Source organism: Solea senegalensis, linkage group LG1, assembly GCF_019176455.1.
Source record: "Solea senegalensis isolate Sse05_10M linkage group LG1, IFAPA_SoseM_1, whole genome shotgun sequence".
NCBI lineage: Eukaryota > Metazoa > Chordata > Actinopteri > Pleuronectiformes > Soleidae > Solea > Solea senegalensis.
In genome coordinates, this window is record NC_058021.1 from 8745410 (window position 1) to 8762857 (window position 17448).

Genomic DNA, 17448 nt, shown 5'->3' on the forward strand with positions numbered 1-17448 from the left:
GATAAGATAGGTGTTAATAGAGAAGCCACCTTAAGGCCTTTAAATAAACATTGTCAAAACAACTCAGTACAAATGAGTTCCCCCACAGTTCCCCCAAATGTAATTCATAAGACCAGCTCAGTGTCCTCAACGTCCCCTTTATAATTATGGAAAATATTAATCTGACTACACAAACAATTTTATTGTTTGAGAATGAATATCATAATTGAGAGCCCCCTACTGGTGACAATTAAATGACATGTATAAACATGATGCCTGCTTTTTATTAATTTATTGCATTAAATGCAGGTGTGTCATTCATACAGATGTGTCATTCTGTCGTGTACAAATACAATATCAGCACAAACGCAAGTGCGGGTGCTATGTGTTGCGGAATCCTGCCACCTGTCGGCGCGTGTGAGTATTCGTTCCCCAGGTGGACAAGCTTCACTCTAGGCAAATGCAGACTTATCTGCACTTGTAACGCCACTAAACAATGAAACGTCAGAATAATGTTCCATTCACGCATTCAGCAACGCCAAAAGGAGTTGCTCCTGTATACAAACAGGTGCCCGCAAGGTAAATAAATGCTACCCGTTGTCTTTATCGTGTGTCAAGGGCTCTTTGTCTCGCTAGCAATGTAGCTAAAGCTAGTAGCACAACATTGCTAAGCTGTTACTGTCCTGTTCTGCAGACGTTAGCACAGTCACTTTGCCGTTGACTTGTTATATTGGTGCTGACATGCTTCATAGCAGTGCTCTAACCTTTGTTTGTGATGAACAGAGTACCCAAGGAGTTCATGGAGGCTATGAAACGAATTCCATCAAAGGCAGCAGACTACGCAAATATCAGGACTCCTGAACCTACTGCCAAAACACAGCCAAAGACCAAGAAAGGTAAAGGTAACTCAACCTACTTATATCTTTTTAAATGACATTGTACCCATGTATACATATATATACATATATATATGGATACACACATATGTAAATATATATATGGATACACACATATGTACATATATATATATACACATACATATAACGAATGCTGACTCAACTGTCACCGCTTCAGATATTGTGTATGAATAAAAAGACCAGTGTGGTTTTTGCTCAACATGTTTCAGTGTCTTCTGATATTTTATGGACCAAACAATTACTCAGAATAATTGACAGATTAAATGGTTATGAAAATAATAATTAGTTACAACCCTAATTTACACTCAGAAATACTTAGACTATCCTGTCAAGCACTAACAACCATGACATATTCAAAGTCACTTAAATTACCCTTTTTATTTTCCATTCTAATGCGGACTTGAGTCCATCAGGTCATCTTAATCATGTTAGTATGATACGGATTGAGTTGAGATGATTGGCTGATTAGGTATTTGCATAAATGAGCAGTTGAACAGGTGTCGCAAGAAGGTCACGCAATCAGTGCAAAAATAGAGTCCAGCATCAAATACTGACAAATCAAAACACATATCGGAGGTTTGATTGAGGCGCAATAATAATAATACAATTTATTTATACAGGGTCTATCACACCCATAAATCATTTCTCAAAAAGGTCTACGTTGGCGGTTCTTTTGACGACTACAAGAAAAACTCAAGAGGGGAAAAGCCCCAACAATGCTGCTCAGTTTCCAGAATCTACTCACTCATTTCTCTCTGCCAAAAGCTACATCCTTGGATAATTTCATTAAAATCTGTTCTTTGCTCTGCTCAAAAATAGACGGACGGCCAGATAAACACAAACAAACGTGGATGCAATCCTGACATCATTAGTTGAGGTAATGATAATTCTGACCTCTCAAAGGAACCTAGAGATTGCATTTCTTGTTCTTAACAACTAGAATATGTTATTTATTTTAATGCAATGTGTCAAATTATATGAGGTAATTATACAACGTGGGTAAATACCTGTTTAGGGTAAATAGTTTTTTTTAAATTTACAATTATTTTTGGCCACATTTGTCTGTCTGTCTTTTTTGTCTGTGAGCAGCATACCTCTAAAATTAAACAACAGATTTTGATGACTTTTTTGGGATGTAAGGTACACTCCAAGAAAGAGCTGTCCATTGGTATAACACACAACCATGGGTGATATGAACAATGTTAAAATAAACTTTTTTCACATTTACCTTGTGTATTTTACAGCACAATCATCTGCTAATAAATGGAGGTCTTCATTCAAACCACTAGGAGATGAAGATGATGATGGTGATGATGGTGATGATGGTGGCAATGATGATGATGCTGCAAATGACCAAAGCAGTTCAGGAAAGTAAGCCAGGGGCCTTAATAATTAAAATGAAACTCCTATTCAACATTTTCTATAATCTCTGCCTTTCTGTGATGACTCTACTTCCTTCTGCTTGACCTCTCCCTCAGAGTTGAACTTTACAACCCGTATGATCCCGGTTCGCCAGACTCGGAAATTGAGAAAAAAGATTACAACCGCTCTTCATCTGAGCAGAATCAGGATCACAAACTGGAACGTCAGCGTTTGTCTCCAGGAATAAGCTGCCGTGACAACAACCGATGGGACTCCACCTTCTCAGAACCAGGGAGCCGACACTTTGTCAGACGTGACTTTTTCCCTGAACCCAGAACCACCGAGAGTCAAGGTCTTAGTTCAGGTCACAGGCTGCCTGAACGACAAGCTTACAGCCCACACGCTGAAACACTTGATCGACCAGTGTTTGGTTCCTTAAGTAGAGATGTGGACCACAGGATTTGCAGCCCTGACATGATTATTCACAGCTCTTCCCCCCAAGAGTGTCTTGCATCTTATGGAGGACAAAAGGCCAATGGAGAGGAGAGGATAAGAGTCCTAGAACACAGAAGAGAGGTATCATTGATACGAGTGTGATGAACAGTTTTTATGAATCTAAATCAAGACAGTGTGTGACTTGTAAGAAAGAAATCTAGTTTGGGATCAGTCATCATGTTAATTCTGTAGTCTAAAGCAATACATGTTCATGTTTATAGAAAATACATAGATTTCTTTCTTTATATTCAATGATGTAACCTTTCTCTCTATAGATGACTACTGTTAGATTATCTCCACCTAAGGTACAACATGATTCTAAACATCACTTGGGGCTTAAGGAAAAAGGTAAATTGGCATGCTCATGATGTCACACCAGTTTATCTGCTGCTATATACACATTATAAACCCCAATTTTAAATTAAATAAAGGAGGACATGACTGAATGCACTGCAAACTAGAGAATATAGTCTGAAAATTTAAATATTAACTAACAAATGTATTTTAACGAGCAATGCAGTGTCTTTACCATGTTTGTGTTGGCAGTGAACAGAAGTTATTCTGTGTTTTATGTTCTGCAGGTCAGGATCCAGTCACACCTGCTACAGAAGTGACGAGAAACAGAATCAAAACTGTAATGATGGACGAGTAAGCACCCGTCATACTGATGCACTATAGGCCCTTTGCACAGCAGCCATCTTGTCAAGATTTAGCAGGAAAAGCACAGGTGCTACTGATGACATTAAATATGGATCTGTTCATTTCATGCACATCAGAGCAGTGTCACATTGAAAAAGCATTTATTTGACTGAATGGCTGCTATATATAATACATATGAATATGAATTAAACACACACTTATTCTAGTTTTATATTGTCAGCTGACACTGTCTTTCTACAATGGGGCCTGTGCACAGTCATTTTGACAAGTTCCAACAGAAAAACCACAGGTTAGGGTTAGAGTACCATTTCCATACTTAATTAGATCAGTAAGTGCTCTGCTAAAATATGACAAAATGGCTGCCGTTTAAGGGGTCCATTTTGTAGGATTAACTCATTTAGAGAGATGATCCTCTTTAAACCTGACTGCATGTTTTCACAGAGGCAATTCTAAATCCAGTTGTCTCTTATTAACATACACTTTCACTGTTCTTTGTTTATTCCAAATTAAGCTTTATAGCCCAATATTTTCAAGTTGGATGTTTTAATTTGAATGCCTCTAATGTCAGAAACTTTCTTTAAAACCCCAAATGAAGATCCCAGGCTATTAAAAGGTCTGTTATTCAACTTTATACGATTTAATATTGTGTATTCACTGAATCTTTTTTTTAAGGAGCCCTGTCACCTGTGACCTCTGTGATGTTGAGCTGGCCAATGGGCAGGAGCTGGAGGATCATTTGGACAGTAAAAACCATTGGGTGACATTGGAGTACATTCAGCAGAATAATAACTATGATGATCTGGCGATAGCTTTCCTGCAAGTAGGTTAATACATCAAATGGATCAATACGTCCTATTGATTAATTGATTAATGATTAATGATTAATACCATCAACACTCCAGGACGTAATGATATATAAAAGCCGTCACTGCAGCCGAGCCATAGAGGACAGTGCTCTTCTAGGTAAATGAGTGTGAGTTGTGGTAAGAAAAACAAATCTTTCGGCTGGTTACAGTTAATGTGTAAAGAAACTTAAAGTGTAAATACTGTGTGCATTTTCAGCTCTGCAGGAAAACGACCACATGACAAAGGTGGAAATGTTCCACTGTGCAGCTTGCAACATTTTTGTATCCACCTCAGCATTGTCCGTTCAGACCCACATCACCTCTCAGGAACACCTCGCCAACACAAGGGTAAATGCTGCTGTAAAGTAACATATTTTAACATGAGTAAAATCTGTCTTTGTTACTTGTGAATTTAACATTGGTCCTAGAAGAATTAGCTGAAGTGGTGACTGATTGATTGCGTTTGTGAAGGAGTTTGGAGTGCAGCAGAGACGTACTTGCCTTGAAAAAGCAGGAACCATAATGAAGGAGCTGAAACCTCAGTTTGAACTCTTCGTAAAGGTACTTGGCAGAACTGAGCACCATTATAAATTAATTTATGCATGACATTATTGTGCAACACTAATTTTTAATTCATTTAATAATTCCCTATACTGAGAAAAGCTAGTTCTCATTATTAGGTACACACCAAACACTGTTCAGGTTTTGTGGTTTGTTTGTTAAATCAATAGCATTGTCGCAATTGTTTGATTTACTTTGATTACATTTAATCTAGTGTCAACCTACATTTGTAACATAACATAAATCAGTACTTCTTTTCTCTGTGACCTCCCTTATTCAGTGTATTTTGTAACTTAGAAATAGGTCAGTTTAGTTTTATTTTATGTCAAACTACTGATTTGAAGGAATTCATTCAAGTATTAGAAGTTCCAAATTACAAAAGAAACAAACAGGATACCAAGTGGCTTTTAACTAATGTTAAAACTAAACTTTTAACTAACTAATTTCAGATGGGCTCCAGCCTTAGGCCACCCACATGCATTATTAAAGATACATAGATACTGTGACAAGAATTACACAGGTGTCATACAAAAACATGGGGAAATATATAACTCTAGCCGCTTTTAGAAATGCACTGAAGTCAGTGGGGTGCTGAGGGGTTGTACTGTATGTGAGAATGCAATTATCCTCTAAAGTCGCTCTGGACATTATCTGGAACGTCTCCTACCAGCTCAAATCTCAGGAGTTTCTGAGTGAGCTCATGTGAAACCTAGCAGTAAAAGCCCTGATTAATTCAGTGATTATGTGATCGTTGTACCTTGTGCATCAATGATCCAGGTGTCACCCCATCATCTGGATATTTCCACACATTCTAATGCGGTTGTGAATTCTTCAAACGTGAACAAACTGCAAACCCCAGAGAAAGACCATACTCACATCTTAAGACATTTCCCAGAGTTCATGTCATGAATTAATGTACATCTACAATGTGTAACAATTAAGTTAATGTCTGATTTTGTAGCACAAGCAAGTGTAAAGGAGCAAAGCCTCTAGTTATAAGCAATGTTTCCAAATGCTTTTATCAGAATACTAAAACGTTTGCTCTCATTTTTCAGGGGGACAAGCCGTTTGAATGATGGAAATGACTAAGTCATTGGCTGCTGTTGAACAGTAATGGACTTCAGACAACAGCACACTTTGAATCAGAACCACCTAAATGCTGTATCAATTGTACCTTACAGTAGACCAGAGAGCACACATGATGTGCCATTTAGGATTTTGCAGAACAAATGAAGAGACTCCTGAGTGCAGGTTTGCTTGCAAAGTATGAAACTTTACTGTTAAAGTGCTTATGTGTTTTCAGTTCATCTATGCTGAAGGAGACTAGGCTTGTGGGGTTTTATTTTATATTTACAGATCCATGTCTAACATTTCAAGACAAAAAAGGTCAACGTGTTTCTTTGCATTTTTTTTATTTTGAACAACAAATGTTTTTAAGCATTGTATCTGTGAGATATTGTACATTTGAAATTAAATTACTTCAACACAGTATATTTTAACATTAAATATAGGTGAGATGTATGAAGGGCAGCACAAGCACAGGCTGTCCATGTTAAGTCTCTTTCTGCACCACTTTCAGTTCTGATTTTGGACTTGTATTAGGAACATTGCATTCACTAATACTATATAACACTTTCTATGCACAACATGTTTGCAGTCATTCCTATTTTTTTTAACTTCACTATGCTATCATTTTCAGTTGAAATTTATCATCTCAGTAATTCTGTGACCTAAAACAGATTGTGGGCTCTGATCTAAACATGATGCAGTATAAAAGAAATGATTATATGTATCCTACGAATGTGAATATTGATATAAAACAAAAGGTGCTCCCAAACCATGAGAAAAACAGACTCAAACCATGGAAAATCTGAGGTAAAAGTTGTTTTCATTAAAAATGGATTCCACACTACATTACTGCATAAACAAGAAAACACTGTCCATTAGGAAAAATGGACTGTAAAACCAGAAAAAGGTAACATTATCCAAAATAATTAATTTTCATCTGTCCAAATGTCCAGTACATGTACAATGCCTCTATCATTGAGTAATATTGTACGTTTGGCCAGTATTTAATCATTAAAAAAAAGTGAAAGAACATCCAATGTAAATACACATACAGTCTAGTGAAATAAAACAAGTCCCCATTGGCTTCATGAGGCAGCATGTGTGGGTGTCAGAGAGCTGTCTTGATCCGTTTTGAGGGCTTGGGGGTCCATGGGCAGTGAGGTGACCTCTACCATGCCCAGCCCAGTGTGAGGGACACTAGTGTTCATAATGTGTCTCTGTAAATGTTTAATCCAGTCCTCCTGGACTGACAAAGGACCTTGGAAGACCAGGTCACAGAACCTGTGAAGAGAAAGAGACACTTAAGATGACACACAAAACAAACAAAATAATTTTTTTTCCCCTCCAATTTCTGCATTTGTTTCTACTGTACTTTTGTAAAAACAAATGCACAGCAATGAACTTGGGGTGCATCATATAGTTAATTCTGATCTGTCCATAAAATAATCACACTGTCAAGCATATGTGCCAAATACTCGCTCTAACATCAGCCACCGTCTGCTGATGTGATACCTGCTTTGACTGGAAACTGTTTTAAAAAAATTGTGCTCAGTAAGAAATACATTTAATGAAGTCACAAATCAACAATGCAACTAGTATACATTCACAACTATAGGTTGGAAATACAGATTTTTACTAAACCTAGAGACTAAGACCTAGTTACAGGGGAGATTACAAGGGGGTTACAGGGGAGTTACAAAAAGGAAAAGGAAAAAAAAAAAAGGAAGTTGAAGACTGATACCAGTGTGGATATAAAATAGTCAAGGTTGCCACCACCATAAACACAGTGTAGATGGATATGTAACATAGATAATATTTTTAAAGCCCGTTATTGCTGCCTTGTCATTACATTATATGTCATTAAGCAGACACTTTTATCCAAAGCGACTTACAATGGAATTGAGTACAATCAGCCAGGGGTGGAATCGAACTTGCGACCATGATGTCTTTTGCACACAGGGTACCGATCTTAACCACTGAGCCACTCCCCTCATCTGTGATGCTGTTACTCAGCAGAGTCTCAGTCTAAAATCTCCACCTATTGCTGACATGTGACAACTGACCAAATGGATATAATACGTTTAGACGGTGGCTCAGTTATGCATGTGTTTATACTTGAGTTTACAGTGTAAAATAAGTGCAGCTCTGTGTTCCCTTGTTCATGAAACTTTGGTAACCTTATTGTTAAAGGTCGCTGCTGTCCATGTTTTACCTTTATCTCCTATAAGAATTGTTAGAAAAAAAATAATAAAAAATACCACCACTGTACCTGCAGGTCAGTCTGTACATTTCCTCTGGGGTTTGTAGTAATGGCAGTGTCTTCTTCTTAGAGCCAGGTCTCGAACGCTGCCTCCTTGCTTTACAGTCAAATGCTGAAAGGCAGAATTCAAGTACTTAATTTACAGAACCTTTGAGTTCACAACACAGCCCTGGTAATATAACACTTCAATGGACAGAAGTATGGGGTAACTACCATTAGTTCTGTAAAGCAAGGCATATGCTACAGATAGCAGCACTAGCGTTTTGATTCTCTGAATCCATTATTTTTTTTACTGGAAAATCATTTCTGTCTGGCAGATGCAGAGCTTCATTCTGCAGATCTGGCATTTAGGTGAGCACTGAGGCTTATTTAAATGCATATTATTAATGGAACTTTCAAAGGTGAACACTATGTAAAACATGGCAATTACCAAGATATTACTTCAATCTGTGAACTCATGATCTGTGCCCACAGGGATTACTTCTCCCACATATCCCCCAATTAAAATCTTTGCAACTTCTTACTTTCCGATGGCAAGGAGAAACTTATCACTATGGGTAAAGTAAATATGACTGATAACTAAAAACTGATTCGAACGCCAACACATTCTGCAAGTTATACAGTGTAGATGAAGGCTAGCAGTATACCAATTATAAAGAAAAGTTGCAATAGATTATCGGTAAATAGAACCAATGTTTTGTTACAACAAATAAAAAAATACTGCTTGTAGGAGAATAAATACCCCTAGTTTGCTTATTTTTTTACTTAAATTGATGTCACTTACTAGTTCCTTCAAGTAAGGCGTTCCTTTTTCTTTTTGCATAAGCCCGGAGGTGATTAGACAAACTAACTCCACTGTGGAAAGATGCATTGCAATGGACACACACCTTCCTGTTGAATTCGCCTTTCTCTGGAAGAAGAAAACAAACAAACAAATGACATAATTTGAAGTGAACTTGTGTTTTGATGTAAAACAAAAGCATATTATGCTAACCATCTATTTGCAACATGTAAATAGACTTTTGAAAAATTATACAGCAGTGAAGTGCACATCTTTAGGAAAATTATATAAATTATGACTATGCACTTCCACATTAACAAGAGGAAACAGTGGCATAAACTACAGGTCTCAGTTTATCATTTCATTACTTCATTTCATGTCAATACATTACCAACAGTCCATCAGAAATTGCCCTTTTTGTGTGTTTTACAAAATGTATTGAAATAGTTATTATCCTGCAATGGTTTTTTTTGTTTTTTTAATTCTGGTTGACTCTTTTTAAGATTTGACATTTATGGTTATGAGGCAATAAATGTACAATATACCCCTCTATGCAGATGACACCTCATTTTTACAATACATAAGAACTGTTGATCAGTTTGTGGATGTTTTTTAAAAAAAAGTACAACCAGCATCTATGGTTTGTTTATGTGTCATAACATTTCCAATATGTTCTCTTTGCGCACATTTGCAAAAAATAAATAAATCTTCAAATAGCAAACTGTGGGGAATCCTTCCAATTATGCTAGTTATATCAATTTCATCTGACATGTATGTTAAAAAGCAAATACTCTAAATAATTAAACTCTGCATGAAGATTTTCAAAACCACAGTTCTGATGACTGCGATGAGTCTACTCCTTTAAGTTCCATTAGTACATCATGTATTTGATGTTAATATGTAGATTTTTTTAATTTCAGGTACTTAAATATACTGTTTTATTTATTATTTGCTTCTTTTAGCTGCTTGCAATCAGGTGTATACTTGCTGCACTGTACGCCAACCGGCATAATGGGGATAAGTAAGTAATCAGGTGTCATCACAGAGGATTTTTACCTATCCTCATTTTATAATTCCAAGTAACTGATCTAAAGTTGAATTTTTAAAAGAACATATGTCCACAGGGGGTTACACTGTAGGTAATACTTAACTGGTCAAATATACTTACCAGATATGAATGACGCTGCAACTCCTGATTCTAATGTGTGCTCACTGTTTGAAGAAACCGTTAACATGTTTCTGGAGATCTGTGATCCCTTTAGTCTTGCGTCTTCCTGACATTTTCTTCTCTTCAGAATTCCTATCAAGGCAGTTGAAGAGACATCCAACTTGGTCTCTTCTTGCATTCTTTCAGATTTCATATCCTCTAAAGAAAATGTAGACAGTGTTTTGGCATCAGTGCAAATGCTTGTAATAGAATTATTTTTTGGGATTCCAATGGGGGGTGGAGTAAACCGATCAGCATTGGACAGCTTTGGTGAACCGCCATATTGGAAATGGTTTCGTCTCTTTCCAACAATTTGAAGAGCCCGCTGGAACTCCTTCTTGTCACGCATCAATTCACGGAGTAAAACTAATGGGGATTTCTTCTTTGTTGAAATGTTTTTACCAAGCTTTTTAAGGTGGCCTCGGATGTGGTTGGACTGCCCAGTCCTGTTATCAAATGAATCTCCACATAATGGACAGGAGTGAATATTTGTCATAGTCTCAGAATCTGACTCCATCTGTAATGCTGAGAGGACAAAATATAGATTTTAGAAAGATAGTACACTGGTAGATTTCAAAATTCAAAGTATGTTTATATCAATAAATAAAAGGGAAAACTGTAGTTTAAATTAAGGGTTGATGAATTTACTGATGATGATAAACAGAATAGTTACAATACATGATGATAGAAAATAGATTAAACCCAACTCAGTGGCAGTGATTTGCACTCGGGTAAACTGGTTTGCCAAGTAGGCAACCCTCTTTTACAGAGAACATTTTGAATTATAGAATTATAGGATAATCAACGGTCATTTTAGACCAATTTTGTCAGTGTCAGGACACCCATAATGTCATAATGTTTTGCCCAAAAAAACATGCATACAGCTATGCTAAGTATGAGTAGCAACTGTAGAATAAAGTGGATTTGAATGAATTTAGCTGCAAACAAAAAGCTAAATAATTTAAACCAATGTTTATCTTCAAACCATATACATGTAAAAAATACTGAATTACCTTTCTTCAATCTCCGTAAGGCTGAAATCTTTCGTCTAATTCTTGGCCTCCTATCTTGGTAAGCCACCTGCTCAGGAGAAACTACATGGCGTGCATTGTAGCTTAGTCCAACCCTATGAAGATGTCCTCTGACATGATTGGACAATCCAACTCCTGACTCAAAGACTGCAGGGCAGTATGGACAGTTCTTGTGGTCCGCTTCCAGGTCTGATAAATCATCGAAGGAATCCTCCAGTGGTATTTGGTGAGAGTCAAATGTTTCTTGAGATATTTCTGTTTCAATGCATTCGTCTTTGATTTCAGGGTCAGACAGTTCTTGCTCCTCAGTCTTTATTTTCTCAAATAGCCTTTTAGATGCCTGCATAGCCCCCCTCATGGACATTCTTCTGCTATATGTATAGATGACATTTTGTTTTTGTTTCTCGAGACCATTGTCATAAGAGTTTGCATTAGGATCTGTATCTTTAAAGTGGAGAATATCGAAGTCTTCCACTTGTCCTTGGTTTATTTTCTTCGGACTTGGAAAGGGGTTTGATAAGATAATGCTTGAGTCTTGATCAGATGTGTTGTGATATGGGGTTGACATCTTTCGCTTAGATGGTGACTTTTTCACACTTGACTGATTTACATTTACCTTGGGTTCACTTATATGATTGAGATATGTTTCAGCTGCACCAGAGGGCATGGAATGGCCATTTGGGGATACACTGAAATCTTCAACCTTGACAGTCAGTGATTCTGGAAACTGACAAGAACCATCTTCATCACTTTTGGAATCATGAGCAGAAGTTTTGCAATTATTGCTTTGCTTCTTTTGTTCAGAATTCTTCCTTCCATGTTGTTGTCTGGACAAGAGAACATTGATGGATTTGTCAAGCTTTGATTCTGTTAGCTGAGACTTGAAACCTCTCTTAATCTTGCTATTTTTGAATAAGTCTGAAAGGTCACTGGACTCACTAGTAGAACAAGCTATTTTAGAAGGGATCTGATTTTTAAATGAGATCTTAGAAGTAAATTGTGCATTTTCAACAGGACTTTTACAGGTGGGCACATGCTGCTCCTTGGATGGCTGTGCCTTTTTCTGAGTAGCCTGTGCAGCTTCATATTCCTCATAACTTTGTTGATGACGACGTAGAACATGATTTTTCATAACATTTTTGCTAAAAGCTCTGTAAGAACAAATGTAACAGGAGATGGTTTCAGAGTGATTATTCTGGATCGTTGCCCTTTTCTCAGAAAGCTGTGTAGCGTCATATTCCTCAACTGTTTGCTGATGACGCCGCAGAAGGTGATTCCTGAAAACAGTTTTGCTAAAAGCTCTATAAGAACAAATGTTACATGAGAATGTTCCAGAATCACCATTCTGGACCTGGGTCCTATCCGTAATAACCGTGTGCTGCATAATGTAATGTCTCCTAAGGTCACTCTCACTCATAGACATGAAACTACATTTGAGACATTTTAACTTTCTCTTGTTTTTGTCATGTGTTTTTGCATGCTGAACAAATGCGTTAGAGCAAGCTGTTGCAAATGAGCACTGAGGGCAGAAAAGCTTCCTGTTTTTATACTCTTTTGCCTTAGCTTTCTTGTCTTTGATTTCATCACCAACTCTTGTTCTCTTATTCTGGTGGATGGACATATGCTCTAAAAGTGAAGCACTTTGTCTGAATGACTGTCCACATTCACAGCATATAAAAGGCTTTGGGTCACCGTGAGACTTCATATGACTATGCAAATGATACTCCTTCTTGAAAACGAGCTTGCACTTTGAGCAAGGGTAACATGACGACTTCTCTCCAGAATGCGAATTTATTGTAAAACTTCCCTTCAATGGTGAAAGCTCTTGATTCACAATGTTCAAGTGTGAATTTTTTGTTGGGGCACTGTAAAGAATTTCCTTGATAGCCTTTACAGTGCCATTGGGATACTTAGAAATATTCTCTGTTGGCAACGACTGTGAATTAGGGAAGTTCCTTGAGTTTTCAACCTTTTTGCCAGGACTGGAGTCTACTGGGTCTCCAGCATCAGACAATTCCTCAGATGACTTGTGGCTCAGATCAGGGTAAAGGTCTTCTGAGGGATCCACCATGACAACCATGTCCATTTTCCTCTTTCTTCTCCTTTGGCTGTTAGTAGGAGGACTTTCCTCGTTAGGCTCCACACAAGGAGAATCCCCATTCTCCCACAGAAACTGCATAAACTCTTTGTGAGGGTCCCATTGAAGGTTTCCGGCACTATCCACGTTATCCATTGTGTTCTCAGGTGAGTCTGCATCAAAGCCCCAAATTGATGCGGTGTCAATTTCCTGTACAGTTTTTAGTGGAGTGATGCTCTTTTCTTCCTCCTTCTCCATGGACAGGCTATTGAGTTCATTGGCTTGTGTAGCCTGACGCGAAGAAGGTCCATTTCCCAAGCCAACTGGAGACAACACATCAGTGTTTGACAGAACATCTAGGACATTGTTTTCTTTCAGAGAACACTTGCTAAAAGAATCAGTAGAAGAGGCTGAATCTTGAGCCATTCTCAATGGCACTTGCAGGAGTGAGAGGGCATTGATCTCAGAATCAGCACCCTTGTCATCTTCATCAACACATGTCAGACATGACATTTCAGCTGCCATGGCCTGGAAAAGAGAAGTAAAGCCTTTAAGATAATTAGCAAAAGTCCAAACTAGTAAAATTAGTAAAATCTGGGGCATCCCAAAGCAAAGGAGCAGTAATAGTTTCGCTTTTGGTACAGCGTTAGATTTGTCAATCACAGCCACAGTGCTGAACAACAACAAATTCCACTTAGAGAACCAAACCCAACTTGTACCAAGATTAAATGTTGAGGAGCTTGTGCATACACCTGTACAGGAGATTGTACGCAGTACACACGGCATCTTGGTATAATCCAATTAGCAACCCACTGTAACATCAACCACTGGTTTGTGAACTGCTGTTTTCAAACATCAGGTTCAACTCTTTTGACCAGTACTGTATTGGGTTTTTAAAAGTCAAAATAACCATAATTGTAATATACTTGTGGGGGTGGGCCTGGCAAAGAGCTCATCTGCTGCAGTTCAACCTATGCCTGAAAACATATGCTTATTGGATGATACTAACCATCTTTAAAATTGTGTCTATACCTCATTACATACCCTACAATATTAACCATTTTACACTCAGGGGGTCCAAAATGTTTCCGTTGTCTTTCTACCCACCTACACATCTGATCAATAACCAAATGGCATTTCTGCTCACATGACTTTTGTTCACAACCTTTGTAAACATAACCCAAAACAGCTGAACAATGAAAAAATTTATCCAACATAGACTTGCATACAAATTAATTTTGTATAGTACAAGAGTAAAGGACACATAAGCAATGGCTTCACATTCTGGACCTGGAGACCAAATCCATTTTTATTTAGTCTGTGATGAAGCCATAGCATAAGCAAACACCACAGTGCCATTATTAGAAGCTGCGACTACAGCTAAAAATTCTGGTCATTATACAAATTAAGATTAAAAGATTGGTTGATTGTTCATTTTATTTACTACCCTTTTGACTTTTGGGATAGCAGCATTAGGTTTTGTAATCCCAGACATATATAATTCAATTTATATTATATTATTGAATTTCCCTTTTGTCAAACATTTTAGAGTACCAACCAAGTGATTTTTCAGTTACTGAGGAATATATTCAGCAGATAGCAGTCCTATGCATTTAACTAATCCAAATTAATCAGAGCGTTTAAATGCATCTTAAAAGGTCTGATTAAGTAGGTAGAACTAAGACAATAATTCAGTTTTATTAATGTCATGTTAGTCTGAATAAAATCAAGCTAGTCTTAGTCAGACTAATGGCGCATTTCCACCGGCTCAACTCAAGTAGCTAGCGTTTCTACTAGCATAGTACCTGGTACCAGGTACTATTTTTAGTACCTGCTCCGGCGAGGTTCCAAGCGTGCTAGTAGTAAGTACTATGCGATGATTGGTCAGACTGCCGGCCGCTGACTGGCCAGAGTCCCGTCACAGGAAGAGACGTCCCACTCACAAATCAAGCCAAACAGCGCCGAACTGTACATCACTTAAAAGTACTTAATAATCCAAGTTGTTGGAGTTAATCTCCAACAACTACCAGTGAAACCTCTATATTTAACAGGAGTCTTTTAAAGTGGAGTGGCGTATTTAGGGACAGTGCTTAGCGATCATGAGCGGCGTCACAGACCGCTGCCGCTGTAGTCTGTGGAGTAGGAGGCTGTACTCCGGAGATGTGTGGACAGAAATCAAGCCGAACAGTGCTGAATTGTAGATAAGTTAAAACTACTTAACAATCCTAAAAACGTGGGTTAATCTCCAACAACTGCAGAAATCCGGTGTAAAGTCACTAGACACTCGTGTGACGCGTATAAAACAAGTCACCCCAGTTTTACTCAGCCGTGCAGTGATGACTCCGCCCACGTTAAGTAGGTACTTTTTTGTAGTGGAGATGCAACCTAATCGTGCCGTGCCGAGGCAAGGCGAGGCGAGTATAGCCGGTGGAAATGCGCCATAACATATCTGGATTAAGCCATTCATAGTCCGATTACTCCTGCATGTATAGATTTAGTCGGACTGGAATCGGACATAGCGTTCTGCACATCCACCAAAATGTTCTTCTTCCAGTCTTTGACACAGAAGTAGAAGGAGATGACATATAAACTGCAGCACGGTTTCCGTAACTCATAAGAAGGCCATGTCTTCCTATGAACAGTACCACAACCACAAGAGCCATGCTCCATCTAATTTGTATCATGATTAACTTGTACAGCAGGTACCGCAGCACGATCCATCTCACGGTTTGCTGTTTGTTTCTCTGTGATGTAAAGGTCAACAGGAAACTGATTCTATATGCACTGGCTCAGAGAGATACAGCACCACCTATAGAGGCGGAGTCAGACGTACGGCCAAATAAATCGATTTTCTCCTCTGCATGTATACTCAGACTCTGCAAGTTGTCCGATTGCCTGTCTTACTCGGACTATGGCCACTCGCTTGATTACACTGTGCATTTAGAACGTGACCAATGTTGGTTAAAATATTTAACTATCTGGATCATTTGTTTAATACTTTTATCAAACTTTGTCAAATCACTTAAGTCTTGACAGTATTTGCAGGAGTTTACAACTCCAATACTGAATATTTATTTTGGACATACAATTTGCTATAATACTGTAGCCTTTATAATTAGCTTGTTAGATGACAAAAGTACAATGTAGTTGCTTTCAGTGTCCCCAGAGTTACCTCCTTAGCCCAATCGAAACCAACGTCAAAACGAATAAAGCTAAACATACTTGACATTGGGTAAGATGATTAAATATGGTCATCTATAATGCCACAAGGTCAGGAGTGAGATGTCTCAGATTTGAAGGGCAATAAAAGTGTCATACCAAGTGACACTTTGGCTGTGGCAGTGGCGTGACAGTCATCTAAAACATCGAAACATCGAAACTGTTAAGGGATGGACCTCGTGAAATGCGTTTAATCAGCGGTTGTTGATTTTGTACAGAGCTAAAACTTTAAGCTCAGTTGTTCGGTTATATGCCATCTAACAATAGTTGGACCACGCTTCTACAGCGTCCACAGAGCACGTTTCAAAGCAAACTAGGTTATTTATACTGTGACGAGGATTTCGTTGTATTTATTTGACGTTCATTTCACGCTGGCATATTAGATGCTGCTTGCAGGATCTGCAGACCATTCCATTAAGGCTGTTCCACATCGAACCTATTCCTCAGGCTAAGCTATAGCTAATGGTAATCGTAATTCGCTACTCACTATTCAGCTACGACTAAAAGGATGAAAAACAAAACAACGTTACCTCTGAGCTGTGTGGATGGAGACAGAGAACAATTTATACGCTGCATTTGATAATTTCTTACTTTCGTCTTCCATCTATTTCACAGTCGCCATTTTCTGAGGTGGTCTGGTGTGGGCCAAATCACTCGTTTTGTAGGGGGAACCGTAAATATATACTATTATTCAGCGACAAGGGGGCAAATATTTTTTTAATAACTACATTAGACTGTGCGCTCGATTTCATAACACAGATACAGTTAAAATGTTAGTCAATACATTACTTTGTATAATTTCGCCACGTAATGTCAAAAGTTGACGCTATGCCCCCCCTCCAAAAGGATTGTAATGGTTGGTTCCAGATAGGAGGCATAAAAAATGAGTTAATGAGTGTTGCTTCTTTGGGGTTGTAGGTTTTTAAAGGCTTACACCAGTAAATCGCCACTTTATTTATAAAAAATAAACAAAACTTCAACTTATA

The 17448-nt window shown here is 38.1% G+C and overlaps 2 protein-coding genes across 7 annotated transcripts; one reads left to right on the top strand and one right to left on the bottom strand.

Moving 5' to 3' along the window:
- Window positions 1–390: 390 nt before the first annotated feature.
- Window positions 391–6310, top strand: LOC122768215. Of its 4 annotated transcripts, none has more exons than XM_044024046.1 (11): window positions 391–558; window positions 763–881; window positions 2141–2267; window positions 2375–2834; window positions 3029–3101; window positions 3335–3401; window positions 4086–4233; window positions 4316–4376; window positions 4476–4606; window positions 4730–4819; window positions 5875–6310. In XM_044024046.1, exons 1-11 carry the CDS (start codon window positions 476–478, stop codon window positions 5893–5895), a joined length of 1380 nt encoding a protein of 459 aa, XP_043879981.1. In that variant the 5' UTR covers window positions 391–475; the 3' UTR covers window positions 5896–6310. The 4 variants fall into 4 exon arrangements, with proteins under 4 accessions (XP_043879981.1, XP_043879987.1, XP_043879995.1 ...); XM_044024052.1 differs by having other exon boundaries at window positions 763–875; XM_044024060.1 differs by lacking the exons at window positions 4730–4819; window positions 5875–6310 and having other exon boundaries at window positions 4316–4396; window positions 4476–4543.
- On the bottom strand, window positions 6215–17108 carry znf644a (zinc finger protein 644a). 3 transcript variants are annotated; one of them, XM_044024034.1, is made up of 6 exons: window positions 17054–17108; window positions 11149–13771; window positions 10097–10660; window positions 8932–9057; window positions 8157–8259; window positions 6215–7168 (listed from the first exon to the last, which is right to left on the bottom strand). In XM_044024034.1, the coding sequence occupies exons 2-6, from the start codon at window positions 13766–13768 to the stop codon at window positions 6973–6975; spliced, it is 3609 nt and encodes a 1202-aa protein (XP_043879969.1). In that variant the 5' UTR covers window positions 13769–13771; window positions 17054–17108; the 3' UTR covers window positions 6215–6972. The 3 variants fall into 3 exon arrangements, with proteins under 3 accessions (XP_043879969.1, XP_043879953.1, XP_043879961.1); XM_044024018.1 differs by having other exon boundaries at window positions 11149–13791; window positions 17054–17103; XM_044024026.1 differs by having other exon boundaries at window positions 16993–17097.
- Window positions 17109–17448: the final 340 nt, after the last annotated feature.

Excerpts from the sequence above, each read along its gene's own strand:
- znf644a (XM_044024018.1), bottom strand. Across the intron at positions 10,661-11,148 it reads CTTACGGAGATTGAAGAAAG|CATTACAGATGGAGTCAGAT; the intron begins GTAATTCAGTAT and ends TTGTCCTCTCAG. Across the intron at positions 9,058-10,096 it reads TGCAGCGTCATTCATATCTG|AGAAAGGCGAATTCAACAGG; the intron begins GTAAGTATATTT and ends TTCTTCTTCCAG.
- LOC122768215 (XM_044024046.1), top strand. The coding sequence starts at position 476 with ATGAAACGTCAGAATAATGTTCCATTCACGCATTCAGCAACGCCAAAA. Across the intron at positions 3,102-3,334 it reads CTTGGGGCTTAAGGAAAAAG|GTCAGGATCCAGTCACACCT; the intron begins GTAAATTGGCAT and ends TATGTTCTGCAG. Across the intron at positions 4,820-5,874 it reads AGTTTGAACTCTTCGTAAAG|GGGGACAAGCCGTTTGAATG; the intron begins GTACTTGGCAGA and ends CTCATTTTTCAG.